Consider the following 19,483-nt stretch of genomic DNA (forward strand, 5'->3'; position numbering starts at 1 on the left):
TTTGAGTCAAGATATTTACAACTTTATCACCATTCTTTTTATATACATTGGATTGATGTAGATGTTTTAATTTCAAGTCCCCTTGTTCAGTAGCTCATAATTTCAGAGACTGAATAATTTAGATAACACTTAGATTAGCTGTAGGAAGTTTGATTTTTATGTTCTCTGCTGCTTTAAGTGAATAATCTTCAGCAACTCACACAGTCTTGGCTTGAGTCTTATTGTATGTATCTAAAACTTTCTCAAATGCAGTTGTGCCTATTGTCTATCGGTAAGTTCACACTTTCATTAGAGAATTGGAGAGTGTGAAGGAAGAAAAAACCATGAGAAACAGTAGTTATATTTGTACTGTTTCATTATTTATAGTAAGCCATCTAACATAGTAACCACCTAAATGTCCAGAAGTATTTACTATAATTAGCACTTTAAAGTATGATACCAGGCTAGTCCAAATTTTTCGAATTCTAATCCTTTTACTCATTTTTACTATAATAGGTTTTTAAAAAAATGTTTTAACTAAATATGTTATGTTACTAAAGGTAGAAAGATAGACAGTAATGTCAGTTTTTGGTTAACAAGTTTTTAAATAGGCCTATGTTCACTGATCTTCATTTCTAAAAATTGGGTACATGGGTAGAGGTAACAGAAAAAAAATGGTTTTTAAGAATAGTAATAGCTATTTTATATCCTGATGAGGAAAAGGTAACCTTTCCCTAAGTGGAATCTGAGTATTCTTTATTTAAACAGTATAATAAAATACATTAACAATTATTTTAATACCTAATTGTGTCTTCTAGGCCGTCCTTAAAGTTTCCCATGTTTCAATGGACTCCTGAATATAGCAAGCTCTATACCTTAAAAGTGGATATGAAGAGTGAGATTCCTTCTGATGCACCAAAGACACAGGACAGTCTGAAAGGGATCCTCTTGCATCCAGAGCCCATTGGGGCAGCCAAAAGTTTCCCTGCAGGAGTTGAGATGATTAATAGTAAAGTGGGAAATGAATTCTCTCATTTGTGTGATGATTCTCAAAAACAAGAGAAGGACATGAATGGTAACCAACAAGAGCAAGAAAAAAGTGTTGTGAGGAAAAAACGCAAAAGCCAGCAGGCTGGCCCTTCGTACATGCAAAATTGTGTTAAAGAGAACCAGGGAATATTAGGATTGAGGCAACACCTGGAAGCACCAAGTGATGAAGACAATGACTCCTCTTTTAGCGATTGTCTTTCTTCTCCTTCCTCTAGTTTGCATTTTGGAGATTCTGATACTGTGACTTCAGATGAGGATAAAGGAGTCTCTGTCAGACATTCCCAGGCAATTTTGAGTGCTAAAAGTAGAACTCAGAGTGCACGGTCCCAAAAGTGGCCTCCGACTGAGACAGAAACTGTTTCCGGATTGTTAATAAAAAGACCCTGTTTTCATAGCAGTTCACTAAGGAGACTTCCATGCAGAAAGAGATTTGTAAAGAATAATTCCTCACAGAGGACACAGAAACAAAAGGAGAGGATATTAATGCAGAGGAAAAAACGAGAAGTGTTAGCCCGAAGAAAATATGCATTGCTCCCCAGTTCTAGTAGTTCTAGTGAAAATGACCTCAGCAGTGAATCCTCTTCGAGTTCATCAACTGAAGGAGAAGATTTGTTTGTTTCTACCAGTGAAAACCACCAAAACAATCCAGCTGTTCCCTCAGGTAAAACTGTTTCTTAAATTGAGTAAAACATGGAAGCTGTTGCATTGCTTTTGTGCCTATTTTCTCGTACATTTTTGTGATTTCATTATATTTAAAAAGACTATGAGACTTTATTGACCTTTTGTTTTTAAGCCTTATAAATAAATGTAGTATTACAAAGAACACGTGTTAATGACTTGTGGACATGGCCAGTGAGAGGAGATTGACTGTGGGAGGGAGGCAAAAGGGAAAAAAATTTGGACAACTGTAATAGAATAAACAGTTTTTAAAAATGTAGTATTAAACCATGACTCCACTTCTAAGGTACAAGTTTAAAAAAATTTTAAAGTCTTAAATAGAAAAGTTTTTTAAATTTCTGTATTTCTGAAAACAAGTAAAGCTAGAGAGTTTTTTTTTTAAAGAAAACCATTTTATCATTTTATACTTATCAGGTTATATTTAATGAGTTGCTGACTTAATAGTTTTTATTCCTGTGGTGCTTTTCAGGATGTTTAACTTTTACGAATACTTTTTCAGATAACTGTGTGGTGGATTTCTTTCATATTGAACTTCATAAATGCAATTTTAGTCACTAAAAAAGACAAGTCAATATTATGTTTCCTTAAGTGCTCTGTTCTTATTGTTTACTATTAACTTGTCGTGTTCTTTATACTGAAAAATAATTTCAAGTATTTGAGACATAGAACACAAACATCAGTCATGAGAGTGCTCAGTAGAGCATATAAATAATCAGTTAAAATTGAATTGATAGAGGATTAGCTCAATTGTACTTTCTCCTTCCTCTCATTGATACTGTATTTAACTGGAATAAGTTTGTGTACAGGTAGTCTCTGAAATACATGTCCCATATATATCATTTTTATAATTTATTGTAATTTAAAAGAAGTTGAAGTGAGCTTTGAGTAGTAAAGCCTAAACTGAGATGAAAGATTAATTTCTTGTGAAAGTATAAAGAACTAGGCAATAGGAAGAGCTTTATAAAGGGCCAAGATTATAAGTTTGGTGTCTTTTTTTTTTTTGGTTGGTTTGATTTTTCAAATTATAATATAAAGTTTGTTTAGAAAGATACAGAGGTAGTAGAGGTGAACGAACAAGTTACAGAGGCAGAAGAAGGGCCCTTGGAGCTTAGAAGAGAGAAAGGCAGAGGTAATGCACCTGTGAGGAAGAAGAAGGGGACAGAAAGGCAGGCATGTTCCCAAAAGGGAGAGTGCACCAAATTATGGTTTTTAATACTGACACAAAGTTTTCTCAGTCTTTACCTGATGTCCTGCTTGTTAAAGGTAGAGCCTACTATTCCACTGTGCAAACATGGCATTATTCCCTCTTATATCCTTTATGGGTTCCTTCCTATTCCGAGGTGCCCTTTCCAAACCCTGAACCAGTAACTTTGTTCTTAATTTTAGTCTTAGCCATGTATAGTTCATTTTTTATAACCTACCCAAATATTTGTTTTAAAAACAGTTCATCGAGATTGCACTACAGCTGGAGGATGGTTACAGCAACCATTCCCTAAGGTTTTAAAAAAGAGGGAAGTGAGAATAGGAATTGTCTTGCAAAATTGTCACATTTCACATTTTTCTCATTTGGTTAGAATGTGAAGCGTTTGGGGAAAGGGAGCAGCAGAGCTCAGTTTCTCCTGGAGATGAGTGAGGCAGGATGGTTGGTGATGTGAGGCAGAAGGTCCGAGGAGCTGATGTTTGTAGGAGGCATGAGAGTAGGGTATGTCTAGGTCAGTATCAGTGTCTGTTTCTGGGAAGAAAGGGTCATATATTCTCAGGTGTTGAAGATAAATGAAAACTCTATAATTCATTTTTAAATCTTGTTTAGTAGTTATTGTAGCATGTGGTGTTTTTCTGTCTTTCTTAGAATAATTACATTCCTTAAACTCCATTATTTTCAGACATTATCCTTCAGTGTTTGTCTTTGGAAAACAAACCCGAAAGGACTCCTGATGTTTTCTGGTTTCTAGATCAGTGTTTTATTTTTATTTTTATTTTTTAAAGATTTTATTTATTTATCTTTAGAGGGAAAGGGAAGGAGAGAGGGAGAGAATATCAGTATATGGTTGCCTCTCGTGGGTCTCCTGCTAGGAACTGGCCTGCAACCCAGGCATGTGCCCTGACTGGGAATCGAACTGCAATCCTCTAGTTTGCAGGCCCACACTCAATCCACTGAGCTACACCAGCCAGGGGAAGTGTTTTATTTTAAATTAAAATTTTTTTCTAAAAAAGAAATGAATTGATCACATTCAAATGGTGTGGAATTTTAAAAATACCAAGAAAGTATAAAATAAGAAATAAGATTTTGAACTTCCAGTCAAGTTGGCAGCATAGGCAGACATGGCTCATTTGTTCTTACAACCTCATCAAAATCACAACTAAAATATTGAACAACTGTCACTCAGAACTGTCAGAAAGGGAGGTAAATGGAAGTCTGACAACTACAGAATTAAAGAAACCACGTCCATCCAGACTGGTAGGAGGGATGCAGATGCAGAATGCACAGGTCTAACATCAACATATGATGGCTAAAATTTGGAAGGAATATCTCGGGAGCGAGAGTCCCAGCCCCAGCCCAGGTGCCCCCAGCCCAGGGTTTCAGTGCCAGGAATATAAGTCCCCACAACTTCTGGTTGCAAAAACAAAAGGATTGAGTTGGTGAAAGAAACTTCTGGTGCCCCAAGCAGTTCCTCTTAAAGAACCCACACATGGTCTCACCTATTCACATTCACCCCTTTGAGCTCTGGCACTACAGTGGCAACTTGTAAGGCATCAGTGTCATGCTGGGAGAGACTGAGGTATCTGGCATCAAGGGGAACAGAGGCCACTGTCCCTTTTCTGGGCCCTCATCCCACAGAGCCATTAAGCTGGTGCCATATCTGAGACTCCATCAACCTGGGTAACACTCTTTGGCTTGCTTTGGAGATCCCCAGAGACTCTGCCCCACCCAAGTTACAGGCCCACCCAAGCTGCTTTTCCATATGAATGACTGGTCTTGGCTCTTGCTGCACAACTTCCTAAATCCTCTTAAACAAGCAACAACTGGCTTCAGTGAGCTCAAGGCCTGGCACTAGCAGCAGCCAGTCTAGATTCATAGCTTGGCTTCACCTGGGAACCTCCAATCCCAGCAGAAGTAGCAGCCATCTCAGATTGCTCTATGGCTCAGGCAAGGTGGGCAAAACAAGGTGGGCCTGGGGCAAAACACAGGTGGTGTCTGACTTGGCTTGTACCACCCAGAGAGTCTCAAGGCCAGCACCCCTGGTGGATACCTCCAGACCTCATTGGAACACTACCACTCTACCCCTGCACAGCTGATCCTCCACAGAGGGTCAAGGTTGGTGGTAAGTGGTGACAGCCAATCCTTGCAGCTGCCTGGCTTGGGTAAATCCCTCCCACTGATCTACCAACAGCAACCAAAGCTCAAATGTAAGAGGAGGGTGTACTTATCCCAGGCTCATCTGTAAGAGGAGGGTATACTCAGTCCACATGAAGGGCAGACCTGGAATACAGAGTTTGGATGATAGGGGAAGCTGTGCCACTGGACCCTACAGGACACCTACTACATCAGGCCATGCTACCAAGACAGGGAGTCATAGCAGCTCTACCTAATACATAAAAGAAAAACAGGGAGGCAGCCAAAATGAGGAGACAGAAACATGGCCCAAATGAAAGAACAGATCAAAACTCCCAAAACAGAACTAAACAAAATGGAGATAAGCAATTGATAGGATGAAGAGTTCAAAACCCTTGTTTATAAGGATGCTCAAGGATTTAGTGAGCACATCAGTAACACAAAAAACATCCAGTCAGAAATGAAGGGTACACTAATTGAAATAAAGAACCATTTACAGGGAAATAACAGCGTGGATGAATCAATGATTTGGAACATAAGGATTTAAAAAAAAGAACACAAAAAAATGAGAATAATGTAAGTACCCTCTGGGTCACCTTTAAGTATTCCAACATTTGCATCATAGGGGTGCCAAAAGGAGAAGAGAAAGACCAAGAAATTGGAAATCTGTCTGAAAAAATAATGAAAGAAAACTTCCTTAATTTGGTGAAGGAAATAGACATGCAAGTCCAGGAAGCACAGAGAGTCCCAAACAAGATGGATACAAAGGAGGCCCACTCCAAGACACATCATCATTAAAATGCCAAAGTTTAAAGATTGAGAATCTTAAAAGCAGCAAGTAAAAAAGCAATTAGTTATCCACAGGTGAGTTTCCAAAGACTGTCAGCTGATTTCTTAAAAGAAACATTACAGTCTCTAAGGGATTGGCAAGAAATATTCAAAATCAAGAGAAGCAGGGACCTATAGCAACATTACTGTCCCTAGCAATGATAATAAATTTAGAATCAAAGGTCAGATAAAGAGCTTCCCAGACAAGAAAAAACTAAAGTTCATAATCACCCAACCATTATTATATGAAATGTTAAAGGGACTTATTCAAATAAAGATCAAAACTATGGACAATAAAATGGCAAAAATATGTATGTGTCAAAAATTGAATCTAAAAATTTAACCGAGCAAACAAGAACACAGAATCATGGTATGTAGAGTGTTTCGATGGTTACCAAATGGGAAGTGGGTATGGGGAGAATGGGTGAAGAGGTGAAAGTATTAAGAAGTACAAATAAGTAGTTAAAAAGTAGCCTTGGAGGTGTAAAGTACAGTATAGGAAATGGAATAAAGAACTTTACACACCTGACCATTGACTTGAACAGTGGTGTGGGGATTACCTGAGTGGAGGGAGGCAAAGTGGGAAAAATCAGGACAACTCTAATACCATATTCAATAAAATATAATTCAAAAATAAAAGTTTATTTTAAAATAAAATTTTGCTTCTATTTCTGAGGTCTGAGTCTTATTACCCAGAAGTAATCAGTCAGCAGTTTATCTCCTGAATTTACAAAATAATCCATTTTAGAAAAAGTGATTCTTTAAACAGTAGAAGAGTCTAAGTTGTTTATATAACTTAGTTACATAATGTTTTTGTTTATAAAAAAATATAAGATGAATTTTAATGCATTAGCTACCTTTATATCATTACTATTGGAACTTCAAAAACGTGATACTTGTATTGGACTTTGTTTAACTAATAAAGTCTTTGAAAAAAACAAAGAAATTTTATGAATACATATATAAGGAGAGAAATCACTCATAAAGTTGAAATGTAGATGTAGATTTTTCTCCATTGCAAAATGGTGATGTCTAGTTGGTGAGTTAAAATAAGGGAAGTTTTAAAATAAAACTCTGTTTTTAATTTTTATATATATTTTACTTTTAAATATTATTCCCTTTGCACACCTATCTTAAGCATCATGCAAATGATTATGAAGAAAGAATCAAAAAGGTAATTTTGAAATTGAATCTAGAATATTATTTTAAATAGCTACTTCAGTAGTGTTATTTTGTTTTCTCTGCTTATAAGATATGTTTATGCTGTTAAAGGGATATATCCTACCTTAGTATGTCTGTGTGTGTAATCTTTAGAACTTAGAAATTACTTCAAAAATTTGCATATTATATAATTGTTATATCTTATTTCTTCTATTTAATTGATATCAAATAATTATTTTAGTCTTTCCAACTAATGGTGTGGGACAATTGTAGAGTCACTGTAAAAAAGATGAATTTAGACTTTTTACAACTTGTCAGCCTACAAGTTAAAATGCATCATAGACAGAAATGTAAGAGCTAAACAGTATAACTTCTAGAAACAACAGGAGAAATTCTCAGTGGTCTTTGGTTAGGCAGAGATTTCTTAAAATATGTCACTAATAGTATGATTCATAAAAAATTGCTAGTTTGGACTTCATCAAAATTAAAGACTGTATTAACAACGCCATTAAAAAAATAAAAGGGCATGGTACTGAGAGAAAATATTTACAGATAATATATCTGATAAAAGACTTGTGTTTCAAAAACATAAAAACCTCTTACAGCTCAATAGTACAACCAAAATCCAAGTTAAATATAGACAAAGGATTTGAATAGACATTTTATCAAGGTGACTAATAAGCACTTGAACAATGCTCACTGTCATTAGTTGTTATAGAAATCAAAACCAAAAGGAGGTACCACTATATATCCACTAGAACAGCTATAGTAAAAAAGAGGCAGTAACAGTTATTGATGAGACTTTGGAGGCCTCATTTTCCTGGTAGGAATGTAAAATCGTATAGCCACTTAAGAAATTTTGGCATTTCTTTAAAAAGTTAAACATAAATTTATCATAGTAAGTAGAAATTACATTTCTAAGTATTTATCCAAGAGAAGTAAAGGTACATGAATGGATATAAAGACTTGTAGACAAACATTTATAGAAGCTTTTTATGTAAAGTAGCCAAAAGTGAGAAAAATCCAGGTGCCCCATCAATATAAGATGGATAAGCAAATTGTATATTGCTATGATAAGATAGTACTCAGCAATAAAAACGATTGAGCCATTGATAAAGCAACACAGATAGATCTCAAAGTAAGTATACTGAGTAAAAAGCCAGGCAAAATTGCATGTGATATATGACTCCATTTCAGTGGAATTCTTGACGATACAAACCAACCCATAATGACAGAAAATGGGCCAGTCGTTGTAGGGGTGTAGGGGTGGATGGTGACTAACTGAAAGATGGCATGCAGGAATTTATTTAGGGTGTTGGACATGTTTTCAAACTGGATTGAGGTGATGGTTATGCTCTATAAATTTACTAATATCAGTGAAATATACACTTAAAATGGGGGAAATTTTAGCTCAATATTATTATGAGAATATTCTTAATACAAACATGATTTATAGTTTACCAGTTTATAGTTTGTTGGTTGACTTTACATTGACAAGTGATAGTAATGAAAAAAGAGGAATATTTACATAAATTTAGCACTAGATTTGTAGAAGAAAATAGCAAGAGAAGAAAAACGTAATTTTTTATTATCATAATTTTTTTTAAGTTTATAGTTCAGTAATGTTAAATGTGTTCACTTTGTTGTGAAATAGCTCTCCAGAATTTGGTCATTTGCAGTGAGAAAAGAAACTTCATACCCATTAAACAACTTTCCTTTGCTCCCCCGCCTCCCTGCCCCCCCACCCCCCGCCCCGAGCCCTGGTAACCACCATTCTTCTTTCCTTCTCTGTGCATCTGTGGAATCTGGCAGGGTTTTTGTGTGTGTATGTGACTGGCTTACTTCACTGAGCATAGTGCCCTTCAGGTTTGTTTAGGTTGCAGCATGTGATGGTATTTCCTTATTTTTAAGTCCGAATGATTTTCTGTTCTGTGTATATACCACGTTTTATTTATCCATCCATCCATTGGTGGACCTTTGAATTGCTTTCACCTCTTGATTATGAGTATGTGTGTACAGATATCGCTTTGAGACAAAATGGATTTTAAAGTATGAAAGCTGTACCTCACAAAAGTTGTTTTTAAAGTAGAATTCCATGACACAATAATGTAGGTCAAAGGGGATTAATAGATGGCTTCAAAATGTAACCTAAAACATGTAAGAATATTTAAGGGAGGTATCAACATTTAATGGGGAGAAAGAGGGTATTTTTCAAGAAATGGTTTGGTAAGACCTATTCACTTAGTATAATGTTCTCAAGGTCCATCCATGTTGTCACAAATGGAAGCATTTTGTCTTATGGTTGAGTAGTATTCCATTGAAAAATTAGTTTTAGATTAAGTAACTAAGGATACACATTGAACCAAATATAATATGTATCCATTCTCCAAATAAGGAAGCACTTTTCAAACTAAGAATAATTTATAAAAAATGTACAGCCCTGGCTGGTGTAGCTCAGTGGATTGAGCACGGGCCTGTGAAGCAGAGGGTCACTGGTTCGATTCCCAGTCAGGGCACATCCTGGGTTGCAGGCCACGTCCCCAATAGGGGACACATGAGAGGCAACCACACATTGATGTTTCTCTCCCACTCTTTCTCCTTCCCTTTCCCTCTCTCTAAAAATAAATAAATAAAATATATTTTTTAAAAACGATGTACGAAACTTACAGCTTTTATAGCACAAAACTAAAAAACTAATATGTGTTTCTTAAAAGAACTCCATATCACATACAAATATAACCTGGGAGAAAATATATAGTAAATGTATCTTTATTTTAGATATTAAATAGTAAATATAGAACATGAATATTTTGTGTAAGTTCTTAAATCAGTACCTTTAGATATAACTTAATGCCTCTAATTTTATGCAAATTCATACGGAGACACTAAAAGTTTTTAAAGAACAAACAAAAGTTATAAAAGAGGAAATAAACATCTGAAGACACACTGAACAAGAAAGTTGGTAGGTACTTGTACTGTTCTCAGTATGTGTTTTAGCTGTATTTTAAAAACCTGTCATTTTGACAGATACAACTTTTACTTTTATAATGAATTTCACAGTCTTCTTGTCAGGGTAAAAATTTTTGCATATCAATTAGCTAACTGGAAGATGCCCTTTAAATGTTTTTTCCTTTTGTTTTCAGGAAGTATCGATGAAGATGTTGTGGTGATAGAAGCTTCTTCCACCCCCCAGGTCACTGCCAATGAAGAAATTAATGTTACCTCAACTGATAGTGAAGTGGAGATTGTAACAGTTGGAGAAAGCTATCGGTAAGATTTTAACTGCTAGTTTGTTTATTTGAAATTTTAAATAGAAATATTTAAACATATTTGTGCTGCAGATATTTACATCTTTCTATTACCTTTTTTTGGAGACCTAGTTTGAGTATGTATATATCAAGTTAGTGGTTTTTGAACCAGGTGACATTAGACTCACCTGGGAGGTTATAAAGAAAGCCTCGACTGTGTCCCAGACCAACTGAACCAGAATCTTAGGGGTCACTATTTTTTAAGCGCCCCAAGAGTTCAGTGAAAGCTAAAAGCCAGCGTTCTAGAAAAACAGTATTTTACTCAATGTTTTACAAAATAGAGTTTGTGTTATGATTCAGTTTAGATGTGAATGATACATGAATATTAGGGATGGTATTAAAATTAAAACTGAAGAAAATATTAAAGGATCTTGATAAAGTATTTCTTTTTGTTACTAATCAATTTGTTTCAAGATCTCATTGATACTGGTGAAAGTTTGCTTTCTATCAGGGCAACATAGTATAAAACATTCAAAAAAATGTTTGGCCTCCACTCAGGAATTTCATCTAAGTTCTGTAATAATAAATGATTGAAAAATTCTCACGTTTTGATAACATTGCCATTTTGATAATCACTCTCCCTATCCCTCCCTAAAGAAGAAAACCCTAACACTGTGTATGTGTGTGTACACACACACACACACTCTATTTAACTTGTGTTTTAGATGATCACAGATATTGGTAAGAGAAGCAGTGAAATGTTTATCTGTTCCATTTGACGCACCAAAGAAATCTATGGATAACTCTTAGTTTTTGTGTTGGGTTAATTTTGAAATACATTTGCTCATTGTTTTAATCTTTGATGTTATTGATTAAAAAGAAAACATTCTTATTTTGGAAGCATGTTCAAAACGTATTTAGAATGTGCTTGCCATTGGCCATTTTCCCACTGGAGTTCTACTTCTAATTGGTTTAAATTGATTTGAGAGAGAGAGAAAGAAAGATACTTCAACTTCTTGTTCTACTTATTTATGCACTCATTGGTTGCTTCTTTATATGTGCCTGTACCAGAAATCAAACCTGCAACCTTGGCATATGGGGACAGCGCTCTAACCAACTGAGCTACCCGGCTGGGCCCAATGGAGTGTTACTTCTACTGGCATAGAAGAGAACATTATATAGGATACCCTTGTTTGTTTTAAGTTCTAAATGATTTTCCCAGACTTTGAGGAAAATTGATACTCCATGGGATGTGCCATAGTTACCCTGTTGATTTTGCATAGTGCTTAGTATGACTGGCTCAGTTTTGTGAACTACAAGGATTGCTAGAATTCATGACCTGTCTTTCCTTGTGGAACTGGAGATCTTTCTTGTCGTGGAAATGCTTAATGTTCAAGCAGATATATTTTCTGTAATAAAGGACAGTGATTTTTGGAAAGACACACAGTGCTCATGACCCATATTTATTTTACTTATTGTTATGCAGAGTATTAATTTTGTCACTGTTTAGCTGGCTCTTGCCCCTTTCTCTTAAGAGAGAATGCACCTGTGTTTCAAATTCTTTTGTCAGAATTCAACAGTTGCCACGTTTATCACCAGTTCTTCGTATGTCAAGTTTTGTGCTGGTGTTCCACTCAGCAAACTTGGAACTTTCTGCAGCTATTAACAGCTGCCCAGAAACAGACTACACAGTCTCATCAGAATCTTGGTTTCTCGAGAGTTTTCGGTGGCGATTTCTCTCCTTACAAATCCTTTCATCCCCGTACAGTTGCTTACTCCCATGCTTTAGTCTATACCATTCTTCTGGGAATGTGTGCTGTCCTTTTGTTACTGTGTCTCAGGAATTAATCTTTGTACTCCTTTTACTTCAGTGTTTCAGAATTTAAACTTTTTCTAAACTCTTGGGTTTGAGAGTCGCTGAGGCCATTTTCAGCCCGGTTTGAACTTTGGGGTTCATTTCTGAACGGTTAAATTTGTACTTTGTTGATTGCACATTAATGAATGTGGCTCATCCTTTCCATACATGCTAACAATTAGCTTATAAAGAGTTTTACATTTAGCTTAGGCAAGAAGAATCCCAACTTCATAAGCCCCACCTTTGTGAAACATTTGTTTTTCTCCTGGAGCCCTAGGGTCGCATAGTCTAAATTATCCCTCTGTACCCCCAGTCATTCAAGTTATTATGGTGAATCCTTAAAAAAAAATTTAAATACCTGTAAGAAATTTAGCACATTACAGTGGCACACATGTAATTGGAAGATGATGAAGTGTTCGGTGTTGAGGGATTGTGGGTACATGCTGTAAAAGCATAAAGCAGCTCAAACAAGTGATGCTTCTTATGACTGAAAACTGTAGGTGCCCCTTGACTTAACAATGAAGCTGAAAATAGCATAAATACCATAAATTGGAAATGCATTTAACTATTATACCAATTTTACCTCAAAAAAATCAGGAAAAGAAAATGTTTTTAATGTATTTAACCTCCTAAACATCATAGCTTAGCTTGGCCTACCTTAAATGTGCTCAAGACATTTATATTAGCCTACAGTTGGGCAAATTCATCAATGAATACACTGTAGAGTATCCATTGTTTACCCTCAGGGTCAGGTGGCTAGTTGGGAGCTGCAGCCTGTGGCCACTGCCCAGCTTCATAAGAGAGTATCCATATACCACATGTTGCAAACTCGGGAGAAGGTCAAAATTCAAAGTTCGAAGTACAGTTTTTATTGAATACATATTGCTTTCAAATCATAATCCAGTTGAAAACTCCTAAATCGAGCCATTAAATCAGGGACCATCTGTACTAAACTAGCTACAACCATCCTTACCTCTTCGGATCCTAGGAGACCCCTCTGGTGCCTTGAAACTCTTCTAGATCAGCACTAGAAAGTTAGCTTGGTTTAGGACACCCAAAGCCATGTTTTGCAAATTCAGTCTGCACTAAACATACATGATCTTGTGGACATTATTAAATGTTAGAGTGTTGATATTGTTGTTACTTTGCCTATGGTGAATAATTTTAGATATTTATTTTATTTTATTTATTCTTATTCAAGTACAGTTTTCTGTTTTATATTCCCAGCCCTGCCCCCCCAGTGCTCCCCACCTCCCTCCCATTTCCGCCCCCCACCTTAGTTATTGTCCATGTGTCCTTTATACTTATTCATGTGAGTCCCTCCCCCTTAGGTGTTTATTTATATAAAATGTAAATAAATGATGATAACCCACATGAGTATTCAAACGTTTGAAAAGAGCAGTATTCTTGAAACTGAATCCTGTATTTTACACCAGTTATTGGTGCAAACTGACAACATACTATTTTTCATATTCTTAGATCATTTGGCTGGTGAACATTTCATTCAGAAAATGTTTGTTGAGTGCCAGACATTGTGTTAGTCATAATTTTTAATTCCATGACCATTACTTCTTTAGAGAAGTCTTGCATGAAGTACATCACAAACTGCTTTGTAAGAAAGGCTTATTATCTTTTAGGTAACTAAAACTTTTATTTGTTTTTTATATTTACTAATTTAATACTGATATCATTTAAGGTCTCGTTCAACCCTTGGACACTCCAGATCTCACTGGAGCCAAGGTTCAAGTTCTCACACAAGTCGGCCACAGGAGCCACGGAACCGCAGTAGGATTTCTACTGTGATACAGCCCTTGAGGCAGAATGCAGCGGAAGTGGTGGACCTTACCGTTGATGAAGATGGTAAGGTGGAGTGGTAACAATGTAGAATTATGGAGAGAATTTGATAAAATGAAATATCTTACTATGCTAGAAACTCCTACTACTGCTTAATGGTAGTATACAGGGTCTGGCACAAATACACCCCCTTTTATACAAAATCATAAGCATGTAATTCTGTAACATAACAATATCACACTCAAGTACACTATAGGGCATTTTAGGTCAAATGTTAAAATTAAAACTATAAATTATATCCATATTATTACCCTACAAAACACACTCAAGCAGGCCTTCCTTCTGCTGAACCCTGTATTATTAAAGTATGGGGAAGTTGTTAGATTTTCTAATCTTATCTTTCAAATCATATAATAACCTTATTATATAGTAAATTGTGTCTGAAATTTTTCGTAGGTATTGTTTCATTGCTTGGTAGTTATTTTCTTAGCAAAAAATATTTTATGTGTAAAATCTGCAGGTTTGATCTATCCTCAGACTTAACCTATTACCTATAATATCATTGTCATACTTCACCTTTGGTTGTGAAAAATAGAAATGGCACATTTTAAATACAGACAACATAGCTCTGCCCAGTGTGGCTCACTTGGGAATCATAACCACAAAGTGAAAGATCGCTGGTTTGGTTCCTAATCAGGGCAATGGGTTGCCTGGGTTGCAAGTTTGGTCCCCGGTCGGGGTATGTATGAGAGGTGACTGATCAGTTTCTCTCTCACAATGGTTTTTTTCTCCCTTTCTTCCTCCCTCCCTTCCCCTCTCTCTAGAAATAAGTAAATGAGATCTTTAAAAAATTAAATACAGACAACAGAAAAGCACTATAACTGAATTTAAATGGTTAATACTGATAATTTGAAATGCCAAATTTACTTTTAAAAGTGTGTTACTCTTTAATATAATATATGTACCTTTTTGCTGCTTAGATTTGTTTTGCTTTGTCTTATAACTGTTCCAAGTAACCGAGGAAACAAAACTAGAGTTGGAAAACAGGAGTTAGGGGAAATAGTGGCAGGTATGAATTTGTCCACATGTTGAGCATTATCTTCAGGTGTTATCAGTTGGATCTTAGAAGGAAATGGTCAGTCATAATTTCCTTAAAGGAAGGCTGTCAGCCATATATGTACTTGTTAGCTTTGGAAGTTATAGGTTGGAGAAAAGATACATTAGGTAGGTAAAAAGAGTTAGAGGCCGTAGGCAATGAGCTCTTACGTGGGCTGTTTGCAGTTTGGATGATCATGACTTTCAGAGTGCCAGCACTTTGGAATTAAGATGTTTATGAGGAGTAAATTTATTCCAGCTGCTGACATTTCATTTAATAATGTCTTGATTTTCATTTTGAAGCATTAGAAATGATCTGTAAGTCAGTAGTTAATATAACAGGGATTAATTAAAGATTACCGGGAGTTGATTAAATACAGAATAACTATTTTGTAAACTTTCTGTGTGTTTTCCGTGTGACATCTGTTATCTAGTAAGTAGGAGGAGGTGACAGAGTGGTCTTTAACCCACTAGAATTAGTGCAACAGAATACGTTAACTAGGTTACTCGTATTTTAGTGATCACTAGATGCCCTCTTCCCCCAACTAGTTTCTTTCATGGAAAGCTTCTGTTTTATTAAAAACTAAACTTAAGTATAGCCGTTAGGCCAGTGGTTCTTAACTGGCTGTCATTTGCCCTTGGAGACATTTGTCAGTATCTATAGGCATTTTTGGTTGTCACAGTTGGGGGAGAATGCTACTAACATTTAATGGGTAGAGGCTGTGAATGCTGCTCAACATTCTACAATGTAGAGGACAGCCTGCTCTCTGTCTCCACTCCCACCCCCAACAAAGAATTATCCAGCCAAAAATGTCAATACTGCCAAGGTTGAGAACCACAGATAAACCATTTGCAAATAAACAGAGGTTCCTCCCTTCCTTTTTTAGGTATAAGCAAATACATTTGTTTAAGTATCCAAAGTACAATGCTGCATATGGACCTATGGGTACTATTTGTATTTCAGGAGTTAGCCTTCCATACTGCATTGCGTAAAATATTGTCCTTTCTCATTCTATATCACATTAAGAGAGTCTTTTTTCAGATCTGATTGTTATGACAATGCTTTGGACAGATTTATTCCCGTTGTTTATTTTTAAACAACTTTTACAACCAGAGTCTATAATATTCACAGGTTATTAAAGTCTGCCTGAATTTTCTTTTTATATTCCACTACAAAAATTTTAAATTTTTATTAGAACCCTGGTTGGTGTGGCTCAGTGTACTGAGCTCCCAACTATGAACTGAAAGGTCACTGGTTTGATTCTCAATCAGGGCACATGCCTCAGTTGTGGGCCAGGTTCCAGGTTGGGGGTGTGTGAGAGGCAACCAGAGGCACATCAGTGTGTGTCTCCCTCTCTTCCCCTCTCTCTAAAAATAAGTAAATAAAATCCTTTTTTAAAGTATTGCTCAATATTAATATATGCAAGTAATTTTTTGGAAAACATACAAAAATGCATGTGAGAAGGAGATTAAGATACATTAAATACCGTAGATAATGTTTACGAAGTGTTTATGTAAAGCATTGTACAAAGTACTTCATGTACGTGATCATGGTTCATCCTAATAACAGTTCTATGAAGAAAATTCTGTACTTTCCTATTCTATAGGTGAGGAAATGGAGAATAATTAAGTAGCTTATCCAGGATCGTACTGTCAGTGGTGAAATCAGACTTGCTTTCCAAGCATCTGACTCTGGAATCCATTCTGTACCAGAGAAAGTGCCATTTGTAACACTGTTCTGGCAGCCTGTAACAGTGTGTATGAACAGAACAGAGAGACTTACTTTTCTTTTCTTATGATAGATCAGAAAACTTACATAGTTATTATTCAAGAAACTATGTAAATTGCCTAAATTATTCTAATATACATATTAGGTGTTGGATTTTTTAAATGCGGTGGTTATATATTAGTAACATATCATTTAAATGCTGGAATTTAGTCTTATGAAAGCTTTTTTTACTATATATTGTACTTACTAAATAGTCCATATTTTTAAAGTTTGCTTTAACAATTATCTTTAAAATATTAGCTTGGATTAACATATAACCCATTACCTTATTTGTTTTGAAATGCTGAATAGACATTTTGTATTTTGTAGAACCTACTGTAGTACCAACCACTTCTGCAAGAATGGAATCACAAACCACAAGCGCTTCCACTAACAATTCCAATCCATCTACCTCTGAGCAGGCCTCTGATACTACTTCAGCTGTCACTACTAGCCAACCCTCCACAGTGTCAGAGACTTCAGCTACTCTTACAAGCAATAGTATGACTGGTACTTCTATAGGAGGTATGTAAAAAATGGGAGGGGAGGAGGGATTCTTTTTCTTTACACTTGTTAGAAAAAGGAGTATTGTTTTTAAGATTTTAGTTGTATTAGGAAAATCATAGTCTTAGAATAATCATGTGTGAACTAAGTAGTCTCAAGTAGAATTAGAATATGATTTCATATTTCAGTTTGAGTGCTGTATGTTACCAGAGTAGCATAGCTCAACTGAAAGAAACTGGGAAGAATTAAATGGCTGATACAAAAAAATACTAGCAACAAAAGAAAAAAATAGGTAAATTGAATTTTAACAAAATTTAAAACTTATGTACATCAAAGGACATCAAGAAAGTGAAAAGAAAACTTATAGAATGGGAGAAAAATATTTGAAAGTCATACATTTGATAAGTGTCTAGTATCCAGGATATATAAAGAACATGTACAACTCACCAATAAAAAGAAAAACAAGTCTGTTTAAAGATATGTCATGGTTGCTGTAGCTCAGTGCATTGAGCGCTGGCCTGTAAACGGCAAGGTCACTGGTTTGATTCCTGGTCAGGATACATGCCTGGTTGCAGGCCAGGTTCCTGGTTGTGGGTATGTGAGAGGCAACCAGTCGGTATTTCTCTTCCTCTTTTTCTCCCTTCCTTCCCTTCTCTCAAAAACAAATGAACAAATAAGGTCTTTAAAAAAATGTAAAATGGGTGAAGGATATGCCTCGATACTTTTCCAAAGAAGATATATAAATGACTAAGAAAGCATGTGAAAACAATATCATTATTAGTTAGTAGGGAAATGTCAACCAAAACCACAATGAAATACCATTTTACCACCAATAGGATTGCTATAGACTTCCGCCAAGATGGAGGCATAGGTGGAAACACTGTGCCTTCTCCCACAACCAAGTTTGAACACAACAAAGGTTTGGAGAACTAGGACACACCCAAAGACCAGAAAACGGAATTATACGGAAGTCCGACAACTACGAACCGTTCAACGGGGACGGTAAGAGAGGTGGAGCCAGCAGCGGAGCTGGGTCGCGCAGGACAGGTCCCCGACCCCGGCGCGCAGGCAGCCTGGAACCAACTTGGGTGCAGGGCAGACTGACCTCGGTCGCACATTCGCGCACAGTGAGACAGACCACACAGGCCCCAGGGGGCGAGGGCTGACGGCGGTGGCACACTCGAGTGCAGTGGGATGAAACTCGTGGGCCCGGTGACGGCAGCAACTGCGGCACTGGTGAGGGCCGCTGCGGCAGGCGGCAGACAGGACGCCATAGTCCCTCTTTGACCCCGCCCCCACATACAGCGTCACAACCCAGCAACTGAGTTGCCCTGCTCCGGTGAACACTTCAGGGCTCTGATCCTGCTATGGAACAGGCACGAACAGCTCAAAAGATGGTGCAAGAAGAACTCAAAGTCCCAGAGCCAATAACTCTAAGCGACCAAGAAATTGCCAGCCTCTCAGAAGCACAATTCAAGACACTATTTATCAGGGTGCTCACAGAACTGGTAGATTATAGTCACAAATTAGAGGAACATATGAAGGCTAAACTAATTGAAATGAAGGGAAATGCACAGGAAACCAATAGTGATGGAAAGGAAACTGGGACTCAAATCAATGGAATGGACCAGAAGGAAGAACAAAACATCCGACCAGAAAGGAATGAAGAAATGAGAATTCAACAAAATGAGGAGAGGCTTAGGAACCTCCAGGACATCTTTAAACGTTCCACCATCCGGATTATAGGGGTACCAGAAGGGGGAAAGAAACAGCCACGAGTGGAACACTTATTTGAACAAATAAGGAGAACTTCCCCAGTCTGGCAAATGAAATAGACTTCCAAGAAATCCAGGAAGCTCAGAGAGTGCCAAAGAAGTTGGACCCAAGAAGGAACACACCAAGGCACATCATAATTACATTAGCTAAGACCAACATGAAGGAGAGAATCCTAGAAGCATCAAGGGATAAGGGGACAGTCACCTACAAAGCAGTACCCATCAGACTGTCAGCGGATTTCTCAAAAGAGACCTTCCAGGCAAGAAGGGGCTGGAAAGAAGTATTCCAAGTCATGAAATCCAAAGACCTACAGCCAAGATTGCTTTATCCAGCAAAACTTTCATTTAGAATGGAAGGACAGATAAAGTGCTTCTCAGATAAGGTCAAGTTCAAGGAGTTCATCATCACCAAGC

General features: G+C 36.7%; 1 protein-coding gene across 9 annotated transcripts in view; it reads left to right on the forward strand.

Annotated features, from left to right (window-relative positions):
* RNF111 (ring finger protein 111) overlaps window positions 1-19,483 on the forward strand; it is an 89,704-nt gene that overhangs the window by 38,407 nt on the left and 31,814 nt on the right. For all 9 annotated transcript variants that reach the window (XM_037053998.1, XM_037053999.1, XM_037053997.1 and 6 more), the window contains 4 exons: window positions 798-1,690; window positions 10,174-10,300; window positions 13,830-13,993; window positions 17,121-17,315. In XM_037053998.1, coding sequence (XP_036909893.1) covers window positions 817-1,690; window positions 10,174-10,300; window positions 13,830-13,993; window positions 17,121-17,315 — 1,360 coding nt within the window. In that variant the 5' untranslated portion in view covers window positions 798-816. The remainder of the gene's footprint in view (window positions 1-797; window positions 1,691-10,173; window positions 10,301-13,829; window positions 13,994-17,120; window positions 17,316-19,483) is intronic.

This window comes from Sturnira hondurensis, unplaced genomic scaffold (genome assembly GCF_014824575.4).
Source record: "Sturnira hondurensis isolate 20B ecotype Veracruz unplaced genomic scaffold, ASM1482457v3 Scaffold0008196, whole genome shotgun sequence".
Lineage (NCBI taxonomy): Eukaryota > Metazoa > Chordata > Mammalia > Chiroptera > Phyllostomidae > Sturnira > Sturnira hondurensis.